The sequence below is a fragment of the Peromyscus californicus genome, unplaced genomic scaffold (assembly GCF_007827085.1).
Source record: "Peromyscus californicus insignis strain IS unplaced genomic scaffold, ASM782708v3 Scaffold_19__1_contigs__length_69161282, whole genome shotgun sequence".
NCBI classification, from domain to species: domain Eukaryota; kingdom Metazoa; phylum Chordata; class Mammalia; order Rodentia; family Cricetidae; genus Peromyscus; species Peromyscus californicus.
The window spans coordinates 66,023,369-66,040,294 of NW_026294491.1; the positions used below are offsets into that span (position 1 = coordinate 66,023,369).

Consider the following 16,926-nt stretch of genomic DNA (forward strand, 5'->3'; position numbering starts at 1 on the left):
CCTTTTAAAACTGGTTTAAAGATGCTCTCCTAAATTCTGGAAATTGGTCCTGGGTATATGTCTTTTATTTATATGGATTCTGTCTTCACGTCCTGCTTAGGAAGATGTTTCTTAACTTTAAATGAATATGGGACATAATATATGTATTTAATATAAAGCCTAGGTTTTCCTTTTTCCTTCACAAATTTCTTATTGCTCCTCTACTACTTAAACAGCTTTTACTGTCAAGAACTCCAAGCACGTCATTCAGAGCCTGATATCACAAAAGAAAATGGGAAAAAAAAAAGATTTACCTTTTGTAAGTTTATGTAACAGAATCTACCTGTACCATCAAAGCTTGGATCACCTACCTCTTGAGACCTTTTGGGGAGTGGCTTTTTAAAGGCATTATTTGGATTTTTCTGTTTGTTCATCTATTAAGATTTTATATTTTTGACTGAAGGCTACAGTCATCCTTAAAAAAGAAAACAAGCCACACATGCATATGGCAGTCAGAATTGTGTCTATTTCCTTTACTCCTAGAACCTATGAGTGTGCAACCAATATGGCAAGAGATTTGACTGGTCTGATGAAGGCCAGTGACTCCATGGAGAGGACGTCTTGGGTTATTACTGCTGGGCAATCTAATCACAAGTCCATAAAGTAAATGAGGAGCGAGAAGAGCAACTCAGGGATGGAAGTTTCTTAGGTGTCCTTGAAGGAAAGAAGACATCTGAAGCACGCTGTATACTAAGAAATTAGACCAGGATCTGGAAACAGGGCACTCTTCATAGTTGAGAGCAAGCAAGGGAATGGGGCTTCCAATGTGGCAGATGCAGAAGGGGACAGACAGATTCTTCCCTGGGGCCTCCTGTCACCAGGGTTTTATCCTAGTGAGGCTTATGCCAGATTTCTGACCATATAGTCACCAAACAGTATACCTGTATTGCTAAGTCACTAAATTTGTGGTAATTCTTTGTCATCAGAAGAAAACTTTGTTCAAATTTTCAACTTACGATTAAACAACCAAGCAAACTCACCTTTTTTATCTTTAGTTCTACAGTTCTTACTTTGCATGTTCCAGGACTCTTCTTTTACTCATCTTGAACACAATTACTGAGTAAAGAATTATTTCACTGTTTTCAAAGATTTATTTTTTATTATTTATGTGTGCCTGTCTGCCTGTCTCGGTATGGACACATAGTCAAGGTACCCTAGGAACTAGAGACGTTGACTCTCCTGAAGCTGGACTTACAGGCAGCTGTGAGTTGCTCCCCATAGGTGCTGGGAACCCATCTTTGCAGCCCTGCTTCATTCAATGCTTTTAGAGAACTACGTTTTGCTTTCACTGACATAATCTGATTTCTGTATTGTTAACCTTACTGTTATCCCTATTTATCCCTTTACTTTCTTTAGGTTCATGTTAATGCTCCTTTCCCCACCTTTTTGAAATATATGTATAAATAACTTACTTTACTGTCTTATTAATAATTACATTTCTTCTAAGTATCATTTGATCTTTCAGGTTGGCATTTGACATTTTAAAAGAAGCATTACCACTCCTAAATGCAATAATTTTTGCTCCTCATGTCCTTATTTATTCAAATCATCTAGAAGATTTATTTCCCTTTCCAAGTGGTGGAGTATGCAAGTGTAAAATAAAGAAGTACTTGGGAATGGGGAGAGCAACTGAGACTCCTGGAAGGAAGCCATATGCAAATGTGGATTGACTGACTAGTGCTTCATGATGTAGAGGGGTTGGAATGTTGCAGGTCCAGAGCATACTTATAATTTATTTTGGGCTTCTTTAGTCTCATAAACAGCCATTCCTTGGTCACCTCTATATCACACTTAATATCCTTGGACTAACAGACAAAAGCCTCTTGGGATGTATTAACTTAATAAAATCAGTTTCTACCAACCAAAAGTCTAAGCTCAGACAGCATCTGAGGCCCACAGACTGAGATTTCCCCACTTTGCCATAATTACCTACTTACTGTTCCCATCAATGCAGCTGAAAAGCACCTTGATTTATGACTTTCTTTATTCTGTTACTATAAAGATTCTGGGGACCTGTATGCATGTCAGAGCACGGGATGTGAGGTGGCTTAGTCTATGTTCACTCACATTTGGCTCCAGAATAAACTCCCTCTTGTCCCTTTTGAGGTGAGCTGTGCTTTTGTGTCAACAAGAGGAAGGTGGATCTGCTGGCAGACCTGAATTCTTATCTGGGTCAGTGTCTACTTTACCATCCCATCTGATCCTAATTCAAACAATTTTCCTGTAAAACTTTAAAAACAAACAAACAAACAAACAAACAATCAACATCCCCACACACATTCCCAGCTCCTCAGTTTTACCACTGAGAAATGTGTTGCTACTTGACGGTCATCTCATAAAGAAACCTCCTTTTTGGTTCCTTTCTGGAAATCTTCAGTTTCCACCTCATCTAAGTTCTTCCAAGTTCTCTGAGGGGCTTCCAGGGAAGGACAGGTCTTATTTTCATCCTGCCTGTTAAACTGTTTTCAATCTCCATGCCAGTATGCTTCTTTAGCTCTGGGAAATGTCTTTATTGCCCCTTTGATTATTAACTCTACTTATGTTCTTTAGTCTCTCAATACTTGACATTATAGTTCAAATTCTTAGTTAATCTAAATTCCAGATAGAATAATTTAAATTTTATTTTACCCTTAGAACAAGTTAGTATTTGTGGATTATTATAGCTTCTCATTTTCTTTCAAAATGGAAGAGTTGTGAACAGTTATATCTATCATATTTTGTGAAATGTTAGTTGCCTGGGATATTTTCAGAAAGAAGGCACACAGTGTGCATTACATAACCATGCATATTTAATCCATTCAGAAGAAATGTGTGGCATATAAGTAAAATTTCATTATAATCTATTGGGACTTTGTTCCATTTAAAGAAAATTACAACAATATCGAAGAACAAAATCTTATTAAGCTATCCCATTTTGTATCAATCACTGTTTCCATGTTTAAATGATAGTAAAACTAAGAAATCTTTTGATTCTAGAGTTCAACTATGTAAGAGTAGCGTGCATTTTCCTCCTACCTTTCCTACACTCATACTTCTCAAGTTAGCTTACCTAAGTAATAAGATGTCAGAAAAACGAGCAACATATTGTACAGACATTGTGAATATAACTTGACTGTGGTACATATGACTCCATCCAATCCTAATGACTCAATGAGGTGCTTATAGAAGAGAAGATTGAGGCCCAGGAAGTTTAATTCATTAGCTCAAGGACCCAAGGACGTGTGTGCGTGCGTGTGTGTGTGTGTGTGTGTGTGTGTGTGTGTGTTAGAATAGTTAAGTTTCTGAATCCTGGATGTCACATAAAAACTCTGTACAAATTACCTTCCTCCTTAACTATGCAAATTTTGTTACCTTGGAAATGCTAACATCTAGACCTCAAGAAGGCCGTCACTGCATTGCCTTTCCTCCCAAGATCTTCTGGAAATGTCTCCGCACCAGCAGTCCTGCCTTGGGCTCAAGGGTTTTTAGAAAGAACAGACACACTGGCATGGCATGCTGAGTAAATCCCCAGTCCTCACTCGGCCAAGGGCTAGGTATTCTCAGCATGTCTGTGACCTGTAGGCTACATGGTGGTTTCACAGCTGTATGGATCAGGTGTACTACATTAGACAGGAAGCATGCTGCTGGAGTGCCCTGAAATCCAGGCTACATTCTTCTTATCAAGTTGGATCCTCTGGAGTGGGCTTTGTCTGCATAGAAGTGTTTTGTTCTAACTTCACATAAAGGCATTAAAAACACAGCTAATGGCTGTGTCTCTTGGACTCCAGGTCAGTGGAAGTTATTTGTCAAGAATCTCTCAGGAGCCTTGGCTTGCAAATGCCTTGGAAGGAAGGTCAGAGGATGAAGAAATAGTTTATCTTAAGTTGCTGATATGTTTTTTGGATAATATTTTTGTGGGTTTCTTTCCTCAACAACTCAATGAGATGAACAGGAGCTAGAGTATATTCTTAAGCAGACAGGCTGAATACCATAGACCTGACTCCAGACATAGGAGATGAACACACAAAAGCAATAAGGTCGAGGGACATTCAGGGACCGTGGTGGCAAGGACAGCCAAAGGGGGAGTGAAAGTGACACACTAGGAGCAGCTGGCCTTGGTGTGACTTTATGCAGTGGCCAGGACAACACTGGAGGCATTCGTTCCCTGTCCTAGCACAGCTTGCTGCCTTGTGCAGCTGAGTGACACAGAAGGCAAGAGGCTGATCTGTACTCATTAAAGACATGTGTCTTAATTCCAGGGAGTCAATGGAAGCAGCTTATACTTGAAGAAGACCCTGGGAGCACTGTTGAATTGGGTACTAGTTTACAAAAGAAAAAAAAAAGGTGTCTAGAATATCAGAACAATTAAATATAGAAGCGTTGGTTTATTGCAATTTTCCTTGTGACTAGTTATGCTAAAACGCCATGACCAAGTAATGTACTAGCAAAGCAATCGTTTCAATTTAGTGGTTCTGGTCTCTTCTTAATCATAATAATTCTTCAGCTCCAGTGGGCCAGAATCCTGGATTCTAACTCAAAACAATCACACAATTGGCCCTGACAGAGTCTTTGTTCCCTCTGAACCATCACGAGCTAGGCCTCTACTGCCTGCACTGCTCATACTAACGCCTTTCAAGTTTCCACAACAGCAGCTCGTTTAGCTGTGAGCACTCTGTGGCTTTTCCAGCCTAGTTCTACAGTCCTTCTTAAATCCTCCCCATAACATGGTTAGGTTTGTCAAAGCAATAACCGGACCTGGTACCAATTTCCGTTTTAGTTAGGGTTTCTATTGCTGTAATAAAACACCATGACCAAAAGCAACTTGAGGAGGAAGGACTTTATTTCAGCTTATAACTCATATTCCATCACTGATGGAAGTCAGAATGGGAACTCAAGTTAGGAACCTGGAGGCAGGAACCGAAGCAGAAGCCATGGAGGAATGCTGCTTACTGGCTTGCTCAGCTGCTTTCTTATACCACTCAGGACTACTGCCCAGGGATGGCAGCTGTGCCCCTACCATGGGCTGGGCCTACCTACATCAATCTTCAATCAACAAAATGTACTACAAACTTGCCTACATGCAATCTGTTGCAAGCATTTTCTCACATAAAAAGGTTCCTTTTCCCACATAACTTTTTTTGTCAAGCTGATAAAAACAAAACAAAAACAACCCCCCCCCACCCACTGCCAAATCAACCAGCCAACCAAACAAAAAACTCAACCAAGACACTTACTTAGTTTTGGAACAAGTATTCCATAAAATCACATTTTCAAGCTAAGACATGTGCTTGTCTTATAACAATTACTCTGAACACAGTGGAACTGTTTGTCTTCCTCAGGCCCACCACTTATCACCCTCAACAGCAGCTAGAGTAGTTGACAGAGCATCTTGTTTTAAAATCTCATCTCTTCTGTTGCTCCCGAGAGGAGCTGCCTCTTATCTTTATTGTGTTCTACCCTAGTTAACTGGGCCTCCTCCTTCTTACCACCTGCACTTGGACATTTCTGTAACACTTTCTTCTTGATGGTCTTCAAGGGAAGTCATCCACAGACAAGTGAGCTCTTAACAAATTAATGTGACTCCCATCTTCCTCCCCAGTTTTTCCTCTAGAAGCAACCATAGGAAACCTAATGATGGCTACTCCGGGGGAGATGGACTGGCAGGAGGGTTGGCAGAAGAAATGGAGGACCTTTCCCATGTCTGCATTTAACACTGTTAACTAACTGGAATTGCTGAATATCACATGTGTTGTGGTTTAACTTTAAGACTATGAACAGTGGTTACCTGGCCAGGGAGATTTTCTCCTTTTAAATTTAAAACAAGTACTGTAATGGTACCTCTTTGGGTGTTACATATATATATATGTTAATATACATGGCATAAATATACACAGAAATAAAAACTTAAAAGATATTTATGGTAATGAAAAATCTAAACCAATTAAAAGGAATATATGGAATTAAATCTTCAAAAAACAAATTTCACAGTAGCAAGTGTTTTTTATTGTAATTTATAATGCAAAATATAAAAGAACGCTTTCTAATAATTTTCTAAAAATCATTTATTGCCTTAAATCATAAACCCATTTATATTCCTAGTTTTCTTTTAAAAACTCATACAACTACTATACTACTGTATGAAGCTAATGGTCATGGAGAGTTGGAAATTCACTTAGTTTCTTCATTTTCTTTATTACTTTGCTGCTGTTCAGCACAGACAGAAATTGTCAAGTCTTCCTTTCACATTCTTCAGGAAGTATGCTAGGTCAACACAAGCGACTTATCTAGCTCAGGAGACACAGGGGTCCTCTCCTTGTTCTGCCCTCCCCAGGTTCATCGCCACTGGTTAAGAATCCACGTGTCATAGGGTGGCTGGAACCTCACATCAGATTGACACACTTTCTATCAGTGTGGGGGCGAGGGGAATTCTGAACACATTCAGAAAAAGAGCTAGTTCCCAACTGAGTCAGCTTCATTGGCCATCTAAAGCAAAAGTAATATCCAAGAAGCTGGTGACACGGTGGGAAACCATGGGACCAACAAAACCAGCTTGGCACAGAGCAGGTACTTAACAAATACTTGTTGGATAACCTTGAATAAATATCATTGAGTTCAGAATCTCAGTAAAAGAAAAAGAATGATGGACAGTACTTTAATGTGAATAGAATTTGTTTATTATATAGATATTTTAAAGTAACTGAAACACAGTATGGGTTTTAATTAATACTGTATTATTCCCATTTTTGCTGAATTTGGTCAAAGAATCTTTAAGTCAAAATTTCCATGTAACATATTCTCTTTATTTCACCAAAAAGGTGCAAAGTAAAAGATGAGTGGATCAATCTTAGACATTTATGTTTAAAATCCCAGGAAGTATTGAAAATGGATTACCTTTTTGTATTTCTTAAACCCAATACACGGCTAATATTAAAGTGTTCACTCGGATTGCAAACCACCACTCACTATTTATGGTGACTGGCTGCACTGGTTAAACTGTACAACAAAAGTTTTAATATGAAGGCAGTACTTATTTCAAAAACAGGTCATAAAAAAAGCCTTGCGAAAAAACAGGTTGTAATTTTTTAGGTAACATATGGGTAGTCATAGCATAGAAACAAATCTTAAGACAAATTTGTCAAATATTGTCACAGAGAACCTATCCAATAACGAAAATCCTTTCTGTGCAAGCTACCCTACAGAGCACATGGCAAAAGTGACCTCAAACATAGGCTGAATCTTATTTTGCAAAGAAAAAGTCAAGAGCCTGATGCCACCAAGCTAGGGCCTGAGAGGGAACTTTTGTTTTACACAACAGTGCCACTCAGTGGCCAAATTATGGTAGTGGACCTAGACACTGAACTGAGGGTAAGGACAGAAAAAAAAGCTTTGGGTTTGGGAAAGGGTTGTCACACTAAAGGTAGTCTGGTGGTAGTGTAGCAAATGCCAACAAACGAAGAGAGAGAGAGAGAGAGAGAGAGAGAGAGAGAGAGAGAGCCAGCCATTGAGTGAGCATGTTGTGACAACTGTACCTTGGAGGTCAGTTAGAGCCTGGACAGGAACAGAAAGCTGAGCACCGCTTCCTGTAACTACGTCGCCTGGATTTTATAAGAGAAAATAATTAGATATCATAAAAGGACAACAGAGAACCTTTTGTCTTTCATACTCAATGTTATAATATTTTTATCAATTTCTAAAAATATAGAACAGGAAATACAGTGGAAACTTGAAAAACATGAAATATTTTAAAGTCAAAAATACCATTAACAGGGTGTTTCCTATGGAGATTCTCCTGTGTTTTTACCAAAGGAAAAGCATACAGGTTTCTACTACACTAGGGACAGGAAACCTCAATGATCAAAAGGGTTTTTAGAGTAGATTTTATGTTGTAATAAATATTAGTGTGATTTTTATATATCTTTTTAAAAAAGACTTATTAAAATGGAATTACACATAATTTATTAACAGGCATTCTTCTGAAATTGATTTCTTCCTATATCAGGAAATACTTTAAACTGAACTTTGAAGCAAATTCATAAGACCTAAGCAAGCTCTAACTTCACATTACCCAGACTCACCACATGTATTTACAAATCATCTGGGAACCACACACCTTTAACTTGACGTCCGTTTATAGGGAATATTTCATTACAAACTGGATAGTTATAGTAAATGCTTGTAATAAAGCAGTGCTCAAATAAAGAAGAAACAGCTGTAAATACAGAAAGGAAACAGGGATAGGGAAAGCGTGCTTTAGTAACCCGGCCAGAAAGCAGAGGAGCACAAAGGGATGTCACCAAGAGTGGAGGCACACAGATGTGGGACTTTCCACTCTTTTCTTTCTGGGGCGACCGTTTTCAACAATGAACATGGTCACTCCAATCAGTAATGCCCTGGAGAGAGCAGTGTCTGAAGGCTATTTGGTGGATACTAAGCAAAAGAAATCAAGTCTTTTAAAAGGTACCAGATTTCCCAGGTGTAATCTTAACAAGCTTGCTTCTTTAGCTTTTCTACAATACACACATACACACATAGATACACACATACACACATATTACTACTATATATACATTTACTAATATACAAAAATTACTAATTAATATACTATACACTATATATAATTTACTAATCAATATATGTATAACAGTATAATAGTAAAAATTGACTTTTAAATTAAATAACATCCCTCAATGTTCTGGCCACTTAATACACGGTGATTTGTAGCATGATCACATAGTGTCATCACATAATTTTTATCAACTAAAAGAACATACAAATATTCTCCTATAAAAAAATAAAATTTGTTAATAAGAATATATCCCAAAGAAGTGCTTAAAGTAGAAATGGTCACAATTTGTCTTTTCATAATATAGTTAACTAAATTGACTGATAAAGGGTGGCCTGATTTCTGACCATTTTCAAGTTTATACCAGCTACCCATTTTGCTATAAAGATTTTCAAAGATCTCTTGTTGCCTATGTAGACATGAAGACTAATTTTAATATAAATAGTACTAAGAAGATGAGGGAATAGCTCTGCCGCCTTCTTTTCTTCAGTGGATACACAAACTACACCATGCATTTTAAGTTACATGTGCATGAATCTGGGAGACACAACTTCCCTTTACAATTTCAGATAACTAACCTATAAAGCCATAATGCTTTCATCTTTACAAACAACCATACTATCTCTCTTCAGAGGCATGAAGTGGATGGTTCTGTATAGTGTGGGACTCCAAACAGGCTGCTGTGTTCAAGAGGTGTCAGTGAGGACAGTGCAGCAGAGTGTCTGCAGGAAACTAGTATCAAGAGCCCAGGCTGGAGAAGTACTCTTCAATGTCAAGTTAACGATACGTTTGTTACCCAAAGCACCACAGGTTTTCTGAGCTTGCAGACTCCCTAAACATCAGTGCAGAACTACTGCTTGAGGTGAGAAAACAGTCAGCGCTTCAGGGGCTGTTTAAGATTTACAAGAAGGTGAATAGAGGAAGATCCTGAGTTAAACTGCTCTTTTCTGTCTCTGTCAATGGTTCTCGTGGCCCTTTACTTCATTCAATCTTTTATATAACTGGCAACAGGGATTTTTGCTGTTAAAATACAATGTAGTCAAGTGTTTGGGGTGGGTGGGTGTTGACATGAGAATAACGAGCCAGAAACAACAACAATAAGGGCAGTTCCTTTAGGCCTGGGTCAGTGACAAATGCTCACTCAGGTTCCAGCATGTCTGAAGCTCTGCTGTCTCCTCACAACTGGAGATCAGTTCTCACCAATTGTTCCATCTCCAGGCACTTCCTTTCTCACTTCTGTGATATTAATGCTTGACATTTCCTTTGAGACACAACTTTATATTTCTATCGTCATTTGGCTTGGTTTCTCAGAACATTTAAGCTAAAGCATTAAGAGATCCTCTGACTCATTTGCCTGCCGTCAGTTAGAATTACAACAGACTAAAGCTTGTTATCAAAGCAATATTGAAATCATATTTGTTTAGAACAATAAACAGTACAATTAGGAGATATATAAAATAACATTCATTTCCATTCTGGAAGTGGGCATGTCTCCTGGCATTAAAATACATTTTCAACATGTTAATGATTTGATGTCTCCTTTTCTTTAAATCATATGTGACAGTTCTACATTAAAAAGAGGGGAATGTAATTTTAAATGAGATGTTCTCATACAAGGTAGGCTGAATACTCTAATCCACATTAAATACTAATCATATAAACCTTAATATTTCACATAGACAAAGAAATATAAAAACTAAATAGTACGATGACAGCAATGGAGGACTTCAGATGTCCGTGGAGTGGACACATGTCCGCGGTGCATTAACTGGCATCACCAGGGGCTAAACTCCAATTTAAATTCCAATCTGTAAAAACTTTACAATAACTTTGTACGTGATATCCTTAAGCAAAGCGTACAGTGTTAACTTTGTTTGTGCTGACATTACTCTTGTTAATGATACCACTAAGTACTGAATGCTGCTATTAACATAGGTATTCCTTTACGATATGAGTCAAGTTTTAGTCAGGATGTTCACTGGGACCGAATGGTCACATGCTTCTGTGCAGTTTTTGTTATCGTGTTGCTATTTCTTGCTCCAGGGTACAGTCAAGATTCCACCAGTAAAAAGAAGTGTAGTTGTTTCTAATCTGCTATGAAAAGAGGGGCCCAGCATGGAAAAGAAGAGAGAAGGCTCTGAGTAAGACTGTACACGGCTCCCTGTGGGCAGAGTGCTCACGGGAGGGAGGCATGGACAGCTGAAACCAGGGAGAACAGCAGGAACACTCAGGGCAGGGCCTTCCTCACCAAATGAGGTACGTGGGCTCCACAGGCCCAGGTTTTCTCTGCTTTTCCACCCATTCTATGGCTGTCCCATGTAGTGCGTAGACTTGGATGCTTACTTTGGCTGCTTAAGGTTTTGTTTAGCTTTCCCCCTAAAGTTTCAGTTTGTATTCCTTAGCAATGGAACAGGCGGATGAGATGAGAGACCACAGCTTTCCTCTAATCACTGCCATGGTGCCGAATGCTGGGACTAGTACAGCCCGTGTTACTGTACATTCCCATCTCAGATTCTTCTGAAAGGTGCTACCAGAGAACACAGTCAACTGATGAGTTCTATGCTGAGAAAGTTCATACCATCATATAAGATGGGCATCTACATGACAAAAACATAAACCACACTGTGATAATATGTTGTCAAATACCTCATAAAATATACTTAATCAAGAAGAATACAGTATCTAATCTCTAAGTTAAAAAGGATCACATACAACATAGTTTCAAAAATTAAATGTTTGTGGATTTCTGCTTCTGGGATGTTGTTTTCTCACAGGCAAGTGAGAAGATCTCAGGCTACACTTCAGGTTCTCTGGATTTACTCCTACCTTTGTTCAACTGTACCGGCATGCTTTCGGATTTCATCAGTCGCTGCTGCTGTTGTTGCTGCTGCTGCTGCTGCTGCTGCTGCTGCTGCTGCTGCTGCAGCACATGATACCTTGGAGCTTCTTCGGAGGTTCTGGTGGGGATGGTAGCCGAGAAAGAGCTGCTGCTGTGGCTCCCAGGTACAGGACCCCCCATACTTCCTGGAGCTGAGGCTGGGGAAATCAACTTTCTTCCAAAGTTAATCAGGCTGTTGGAGACCTTATGTATATTCAGGGGAGCACCTCTGGCATTGGTCCTTTGAGATGAAAAAGAGAAAAATCAGATGAAGTAGGAAAACAGTATATAACTTGGAGGATAATGCTATTTCACGTATTCCACTGGAATAAAAACAACTTGTCTAACCTTGAAGAAGGCTGTTTACTAAATCATCTGTGCAAACAAGTACAGGCTTAACGTGACCATAGACTAGTAATGTGGCTTATGGAGAATGAGTCCCATCATCCCTTCCCTCCATAGGGCACACTATGTGATAACACCGCCAGTTTCTAAGGTTGCAACTGCCCAAGCAGACACACGTCTACCCCTGGATATTCTCATTAAAAAGAAGTATGTGTTAGCCCGACTTTCTTGCTGAAATAGAATACCCGACTTAGCAACTTAGGGAAGAGGGGTAGGGCAGAAAGGGGAACTAGGACACAGGAAGGAAAAAAAAGCCCTTTGCCCTAGAGCCTGCTTGATGCCTCCAGCCAGCTAAGCAGCAAGGACTCACACCATTTGCTCAGCAGCTTTTTCGTCTCCTAACGATAAACCTGTAATTTTCTAGGAATTTCACCAGAAACCCCTGTACAGCCCCAGCGGCTCCTGATTTTACTTTATCAGATGATAATCCCATCCAATGCATCTCTGCAGCCACATATAACTCATCTGCCAAACACAGACAGGGTAGAAAGGAAGTTTCACATAAGCTTTTGAGATGTAATGTGAGAGCCACCAACATAGTCTATTTGGCTAATGCTGAGACTCTTAATTACAGCTCTCCCTTTGCAAACTCGTGCTCTACCCTTGGGCATGTCTCATTCTTTTCCAGAGTGACTCTTTTTCTCTTTACCATCCTGCTTAAATCTGCACCACAATGTCTTTCAACAAACCAGGACTCTTTTTTGAGAAGCCTCACCCATACTCTGAGGTATATCTTTCTTTCCAAGTGCCACTTTACCTTACTTCTTATCTTTGGACTTAAAATCTATACGAAAATCTCTCTCTCTGTCTCTCTCTGTCTCTCTCTCTTTCTCTGTCTCTCTGTCTCTCTCTCTTTGGTTTTCTCTGTGTAGTTTTGGTGCCTTTCCTGGATCTCGCTCTGTAGACCAGGCTGACCTCGAACTCACAGAGATCCACCTGGCTCTGCCTCCATAGTGCTGGGATTAAAGGCGTGCACCACCACCGCCCAGCGAAAATCTATCTTTTAATAAACTCCAACCATAGGCAAAAAACTCCTAAAAATTTGTTATCTCCAAAGACGAGTTACTTCCTACTTTCCAACATCTTCCAATAATGTCATCATATTAGGCATCTATGAGTGGTTAATACACTGAATAAGTCAGAGCCCTCATGACCCAGTTACCTCTTAATGGCTGGATACACCAGCTAGACACATGAAGCTTTTGAGGAGAATATTTTATATCCAAGCCACATTAATACAAAAAAATCACGTAAATATGTATATTATTTAAAATCTGCTTTGTGGTATAAAGGAGACCTTCAAAGAGAGTTGGACATCTGCATTAAAGATCCACCAGCTAGTAGGTATCAGCCCCTACCTCCACCATTCTCCTCTCACACTAGCTTTCTTACCTTCCACGGTTTTCTAGGATCTGTGTTATAAATGTGTCTGGCAAAGAGAGAGCCCCAAATGAATATCTGTTATAGGAACAATTACTTCCCAGATGATTCAGTTTTGTAGTGTACCTCAGGGCTATTATCCTGAAGACTGGTTATGATCATAAATGGTTTTAGTTGTAGGAGGTAGTGCAACTCCATGACAATACCAAAGTTTATATTTTTTACTTCTCAAATCATCAGTAGACACTTAGTCTCTTCTCACAAAAGTGAAAGGCGTTTATTAGTTTTAGTTACCTTGTCATTTCCTTCTCCCAGATCTACTAGGCAGCCCTTTTAAGCATCTCTCCTTTTCATATGGCAGCTATATGCTTGTGTTACTAGCTGTCACTCTGAAACAGAACCAATCTATTGTTCTGTAATAAAAAGGAAACACCACCATGTTTCTTCCTTCTATAAAGTTTTCTCTAATGGCACTAGCTAATGTTATGAGCTACGTACCGGAGGGCTTACATTGCATCACAGGAGGACTAATCAAATTTAAAAGGGTTATAAAAGAAAATTTATTTACTTCTAACTCAATGCAGTATAAAAGTAATTTAATAAAATTAATTCAAATGATCCCTTTTGTATCAAGTTTCATATTTGTGGAATTGAGCTATTTAATGTTTTACCAAAATTTTGTTTAAAATGTTTCCTAGTGGAAGTAAGGTTATATAGTACTTAGGCACCACTTGCTTTTCGGTTTTACTGGCTTCCTAATGACGCAGGACATACTCAATTTGCACACACCATAGTTTGCAAAAGAGAAGGTTCTTAGTCTATGTTTACTGAATAAAAACAACGAAATAAAAAGGACTCATCGATTTGAGACTAACGAGGTAGTCACCCCTGCTGCTGTTACTCAGCAGCCTGCACACAAGCCTATTCCTAGTGAGTGCCAGCACAAAGATGGCTGCCACATTCAGCTGCATTTCAGTCTTGCTTGTGTGCAAATCAAGATCCATAATTCAAAGATATGAAGAAGTTTATAATGTTGTTACCCCTTTATATAAACAAAAATGTACTAGTCAAATTCCCATATTGCCAGTTGTGAAATTTATATGTTGATACAAGTACCAAGAAACAGCTACAGCATTATCAAGAGAGTGTGGTTAATGTACCTTCATTACTACTAATAACCACAAAAACATATAGATCAAGCTTGTGCTGAGAGATTTTTCTTTTCATCTGAATAGCTTTTAAAAAGAGATGAGTTTCTTTTTAAAATGTTTTTGTCTTTTTTAGAAATATACTCTTCTTGTACTATTCAGAACTTCTAGAAGCATACTTTCTTTTAAAAACAACTCTTGAAGGTGAGTGTTTTAAAGATGTAAGCAATAGCAAATTATGTACGTCTAGGAAAAGCATGTTTTCCATAGCTTGTTTTTCAGGCACGACAGTTTTTTACATCAAAGTTATTCAATTTAGTGCTGAATAAAGTAGTGATATTCTTCACCTGAAGTAATAAATACCTTGCCACAGTACTAGATGCTGTGAAGTGTACTACTCATGGGAATTAATGCAGTTGTTAGGTTTGAAGGATGGTGGGGACATTAACAGCCAGAGGAATCTGGAATTAACAAGACCCTGAAGAACCAACCCCCTGAGACTGAGTCTCCACTAGTACTGTCTACTGTCAGGAAGGCAGCACACCATGAGGAAGGCTTTAGAGCTGGGGGCTTAGACTCTGGTGCTGCCTTTTCAGCAGCATGGGCACTTTCTGAAGAAACAAGAATCTCTCTGAAACACTCACATCATAATTCAGCCTTGACTGGACTATTCTGGGACTCCTTTTGCTCAGTTTCAGGGACTCTGGCTGCCTTTCCTACTCCGTCCCCCATTCCCCACTCAGTTGAAAGAGCTCTAGAATCTTCACCCCCTTAAGTGGCAGTCATGACCCACTTTCACCCAACTTCTAAAGCTTTTCTGAAGCTGTAAACAATAAACAACCCTTCCTTCTAATAAACAAACCAAAAATACCCTAAAAAAACCCCCAAAGCCCAACAAAATTTGTTTACTGCAATAACTATAGTACAATTTTCTTATTCTTGTCTAGATTTTTGAAAGATTCATTTTCAATTTATTTTAAAGTATTTCATTCCCCTGCATTCTGATCTACAGTTTTCTTATTATTTCTTTTTACTATGTTTCCTTCCCCAAGGATGAATGCTTGGTTTGTTCATTCAGTTGTTCATTTACTTATTCATTCTTCATTCTCTGTCTCTCCAATAACAGATTTTAAAGGTATATATTTTCATCTGATTATATTTCCAATCTCACTTTTAAGTCTACGGACACAATTGTTACATACTATCTCAAAAGAGATAATAATTATTATGAATAAATGATAAATTGAGAGGTATAAGGTACACCCTGGAGCTTACCTAATTGGGTCTGAATAGTTTATAACATTGGTTAAACTAACAATAACATGTAATTAGCAACTATACATTAATCATAGGATATAAAAACATTAACTTTCCGAGGATACATCTACAGGAAATACTTCTCTTCTTGAGTGGTCGTCTTTCCCTTATTGTTTGGCCTCATGCACCAGAGCCATATGAATCATTCAATATGTAACCATAGCTTACACTTACAGTCTTAGGGGTCAAGAAAAGAGCCCCTGGTTTAGAAGGACACACAAAAATGGAAGAGGACATACTTCTAATTTGCCCACTTACTGAGAATTTTTTTTTCTCTTCACTCTCTCCATAATTTGAGAATTGCCAAATACCTTCACAAAAAATTCAGGGTAGTTGCAGTTAATCATTTATCAAGAACTAACTGTTAGAGCTCAAAGGCAGGGGTAATGAAGTCAATAAAGCATAAGGAAAATGTGAGTCCATAAAAGACAACAGTAATATTTTTTAAAATGAAGGTACACATTAGATATAGAAAAGGAGGAGAGTTACTTTTTTTGATTTAAAAAATATGTAAGCTGGGTGATGGTGGCACATTGTCTTTAATCCCAGCACTTGGGAGGCAGAGCATGGTGGATCTCTGTGAGTTTGAGGCCAGCCTGGTCTACAGAATGAGATCCAGGACAGCCAGAGCTACACAGAGAAACCCTGTCTCGAAAAACAAAAACAAAAACAAACAAACAAACAAAAGGTAAGATGTCTGTAATACTAACTTTTTAAATAGCCAAGAATGTGAAGTGAAAGTCTAGCTAAACAAAGATAGAATCTAGGTTCCTACGAGTAAGTTCTTCCCAATGTCCCTACAGTTTTAATGTTATTCCTGCCCAAAATCTCTCCAAAATTGTACAAATCCAAGTGTTGATCATAAAAGTTACCTGAAAATTCAAAGACCAAAACCAACCAAAATGAGGAAAAAGAAGAAAGTTGAGAAGACAGCCTACCTAAAAGTTAACAGTTACTAAAATGTTCATAATGAAGTCCAGTGTCTTATAAGAGAAAGGGCAGAGTCTAGAAAGGAACTTAGATACATGTGGCAAACTAATTTTCAACCAAAAATCCAATTAATTCAACGGGAAAAAGAAAAGTCTTTAAACAACTGGAACTCAAAAGCTGGATTTGCATGCGTGGTGGCTTGGAGGAGAATGGCCCCCATAGGCTCCTATATTTGAAAGCTTGGTCTCTTTTGGTAATGTTTGGGGAAGGATTAGTAGGTGCAGTCT

The 16,926-nt window shown here is 38.6% G+C and overlaps 1 protein-coding gene across 9 annotated transcripts in view; it reads right to left on the reverse strand.

Annotated features, from left to right (window-relative positions):
- Tbc1d5 (TBC1 domain family member 5) overlaps positions 1-16,926 on the reverse strand; it is a 477,512-nt gene that overhangs the window by 61,375 nt on the left and 399,211 nt on the right. For 8 of the 9 annotated variants that reach the window (XM_052745614.1, XM_052745612.1, XM_052745611.1 and 5 more), the window contains 2 exons: positions 11,408-11,700; positions 7,548-7,613 (listed from right to left, as the gene is read on the reverse strand). In XM_052745614.1, coding sequence (XP_052601574.1) covers positions 7,548-7,613; positions 11,408-11,700 — 359 coding nt within the window. The remainder of the gene's footprint in view (positions 1-7,547; positions 7,614-11,407; positions 11,701-16,926) is intronic. The other variant, XM_052745615.1, reaches the window with a different exon arrangement.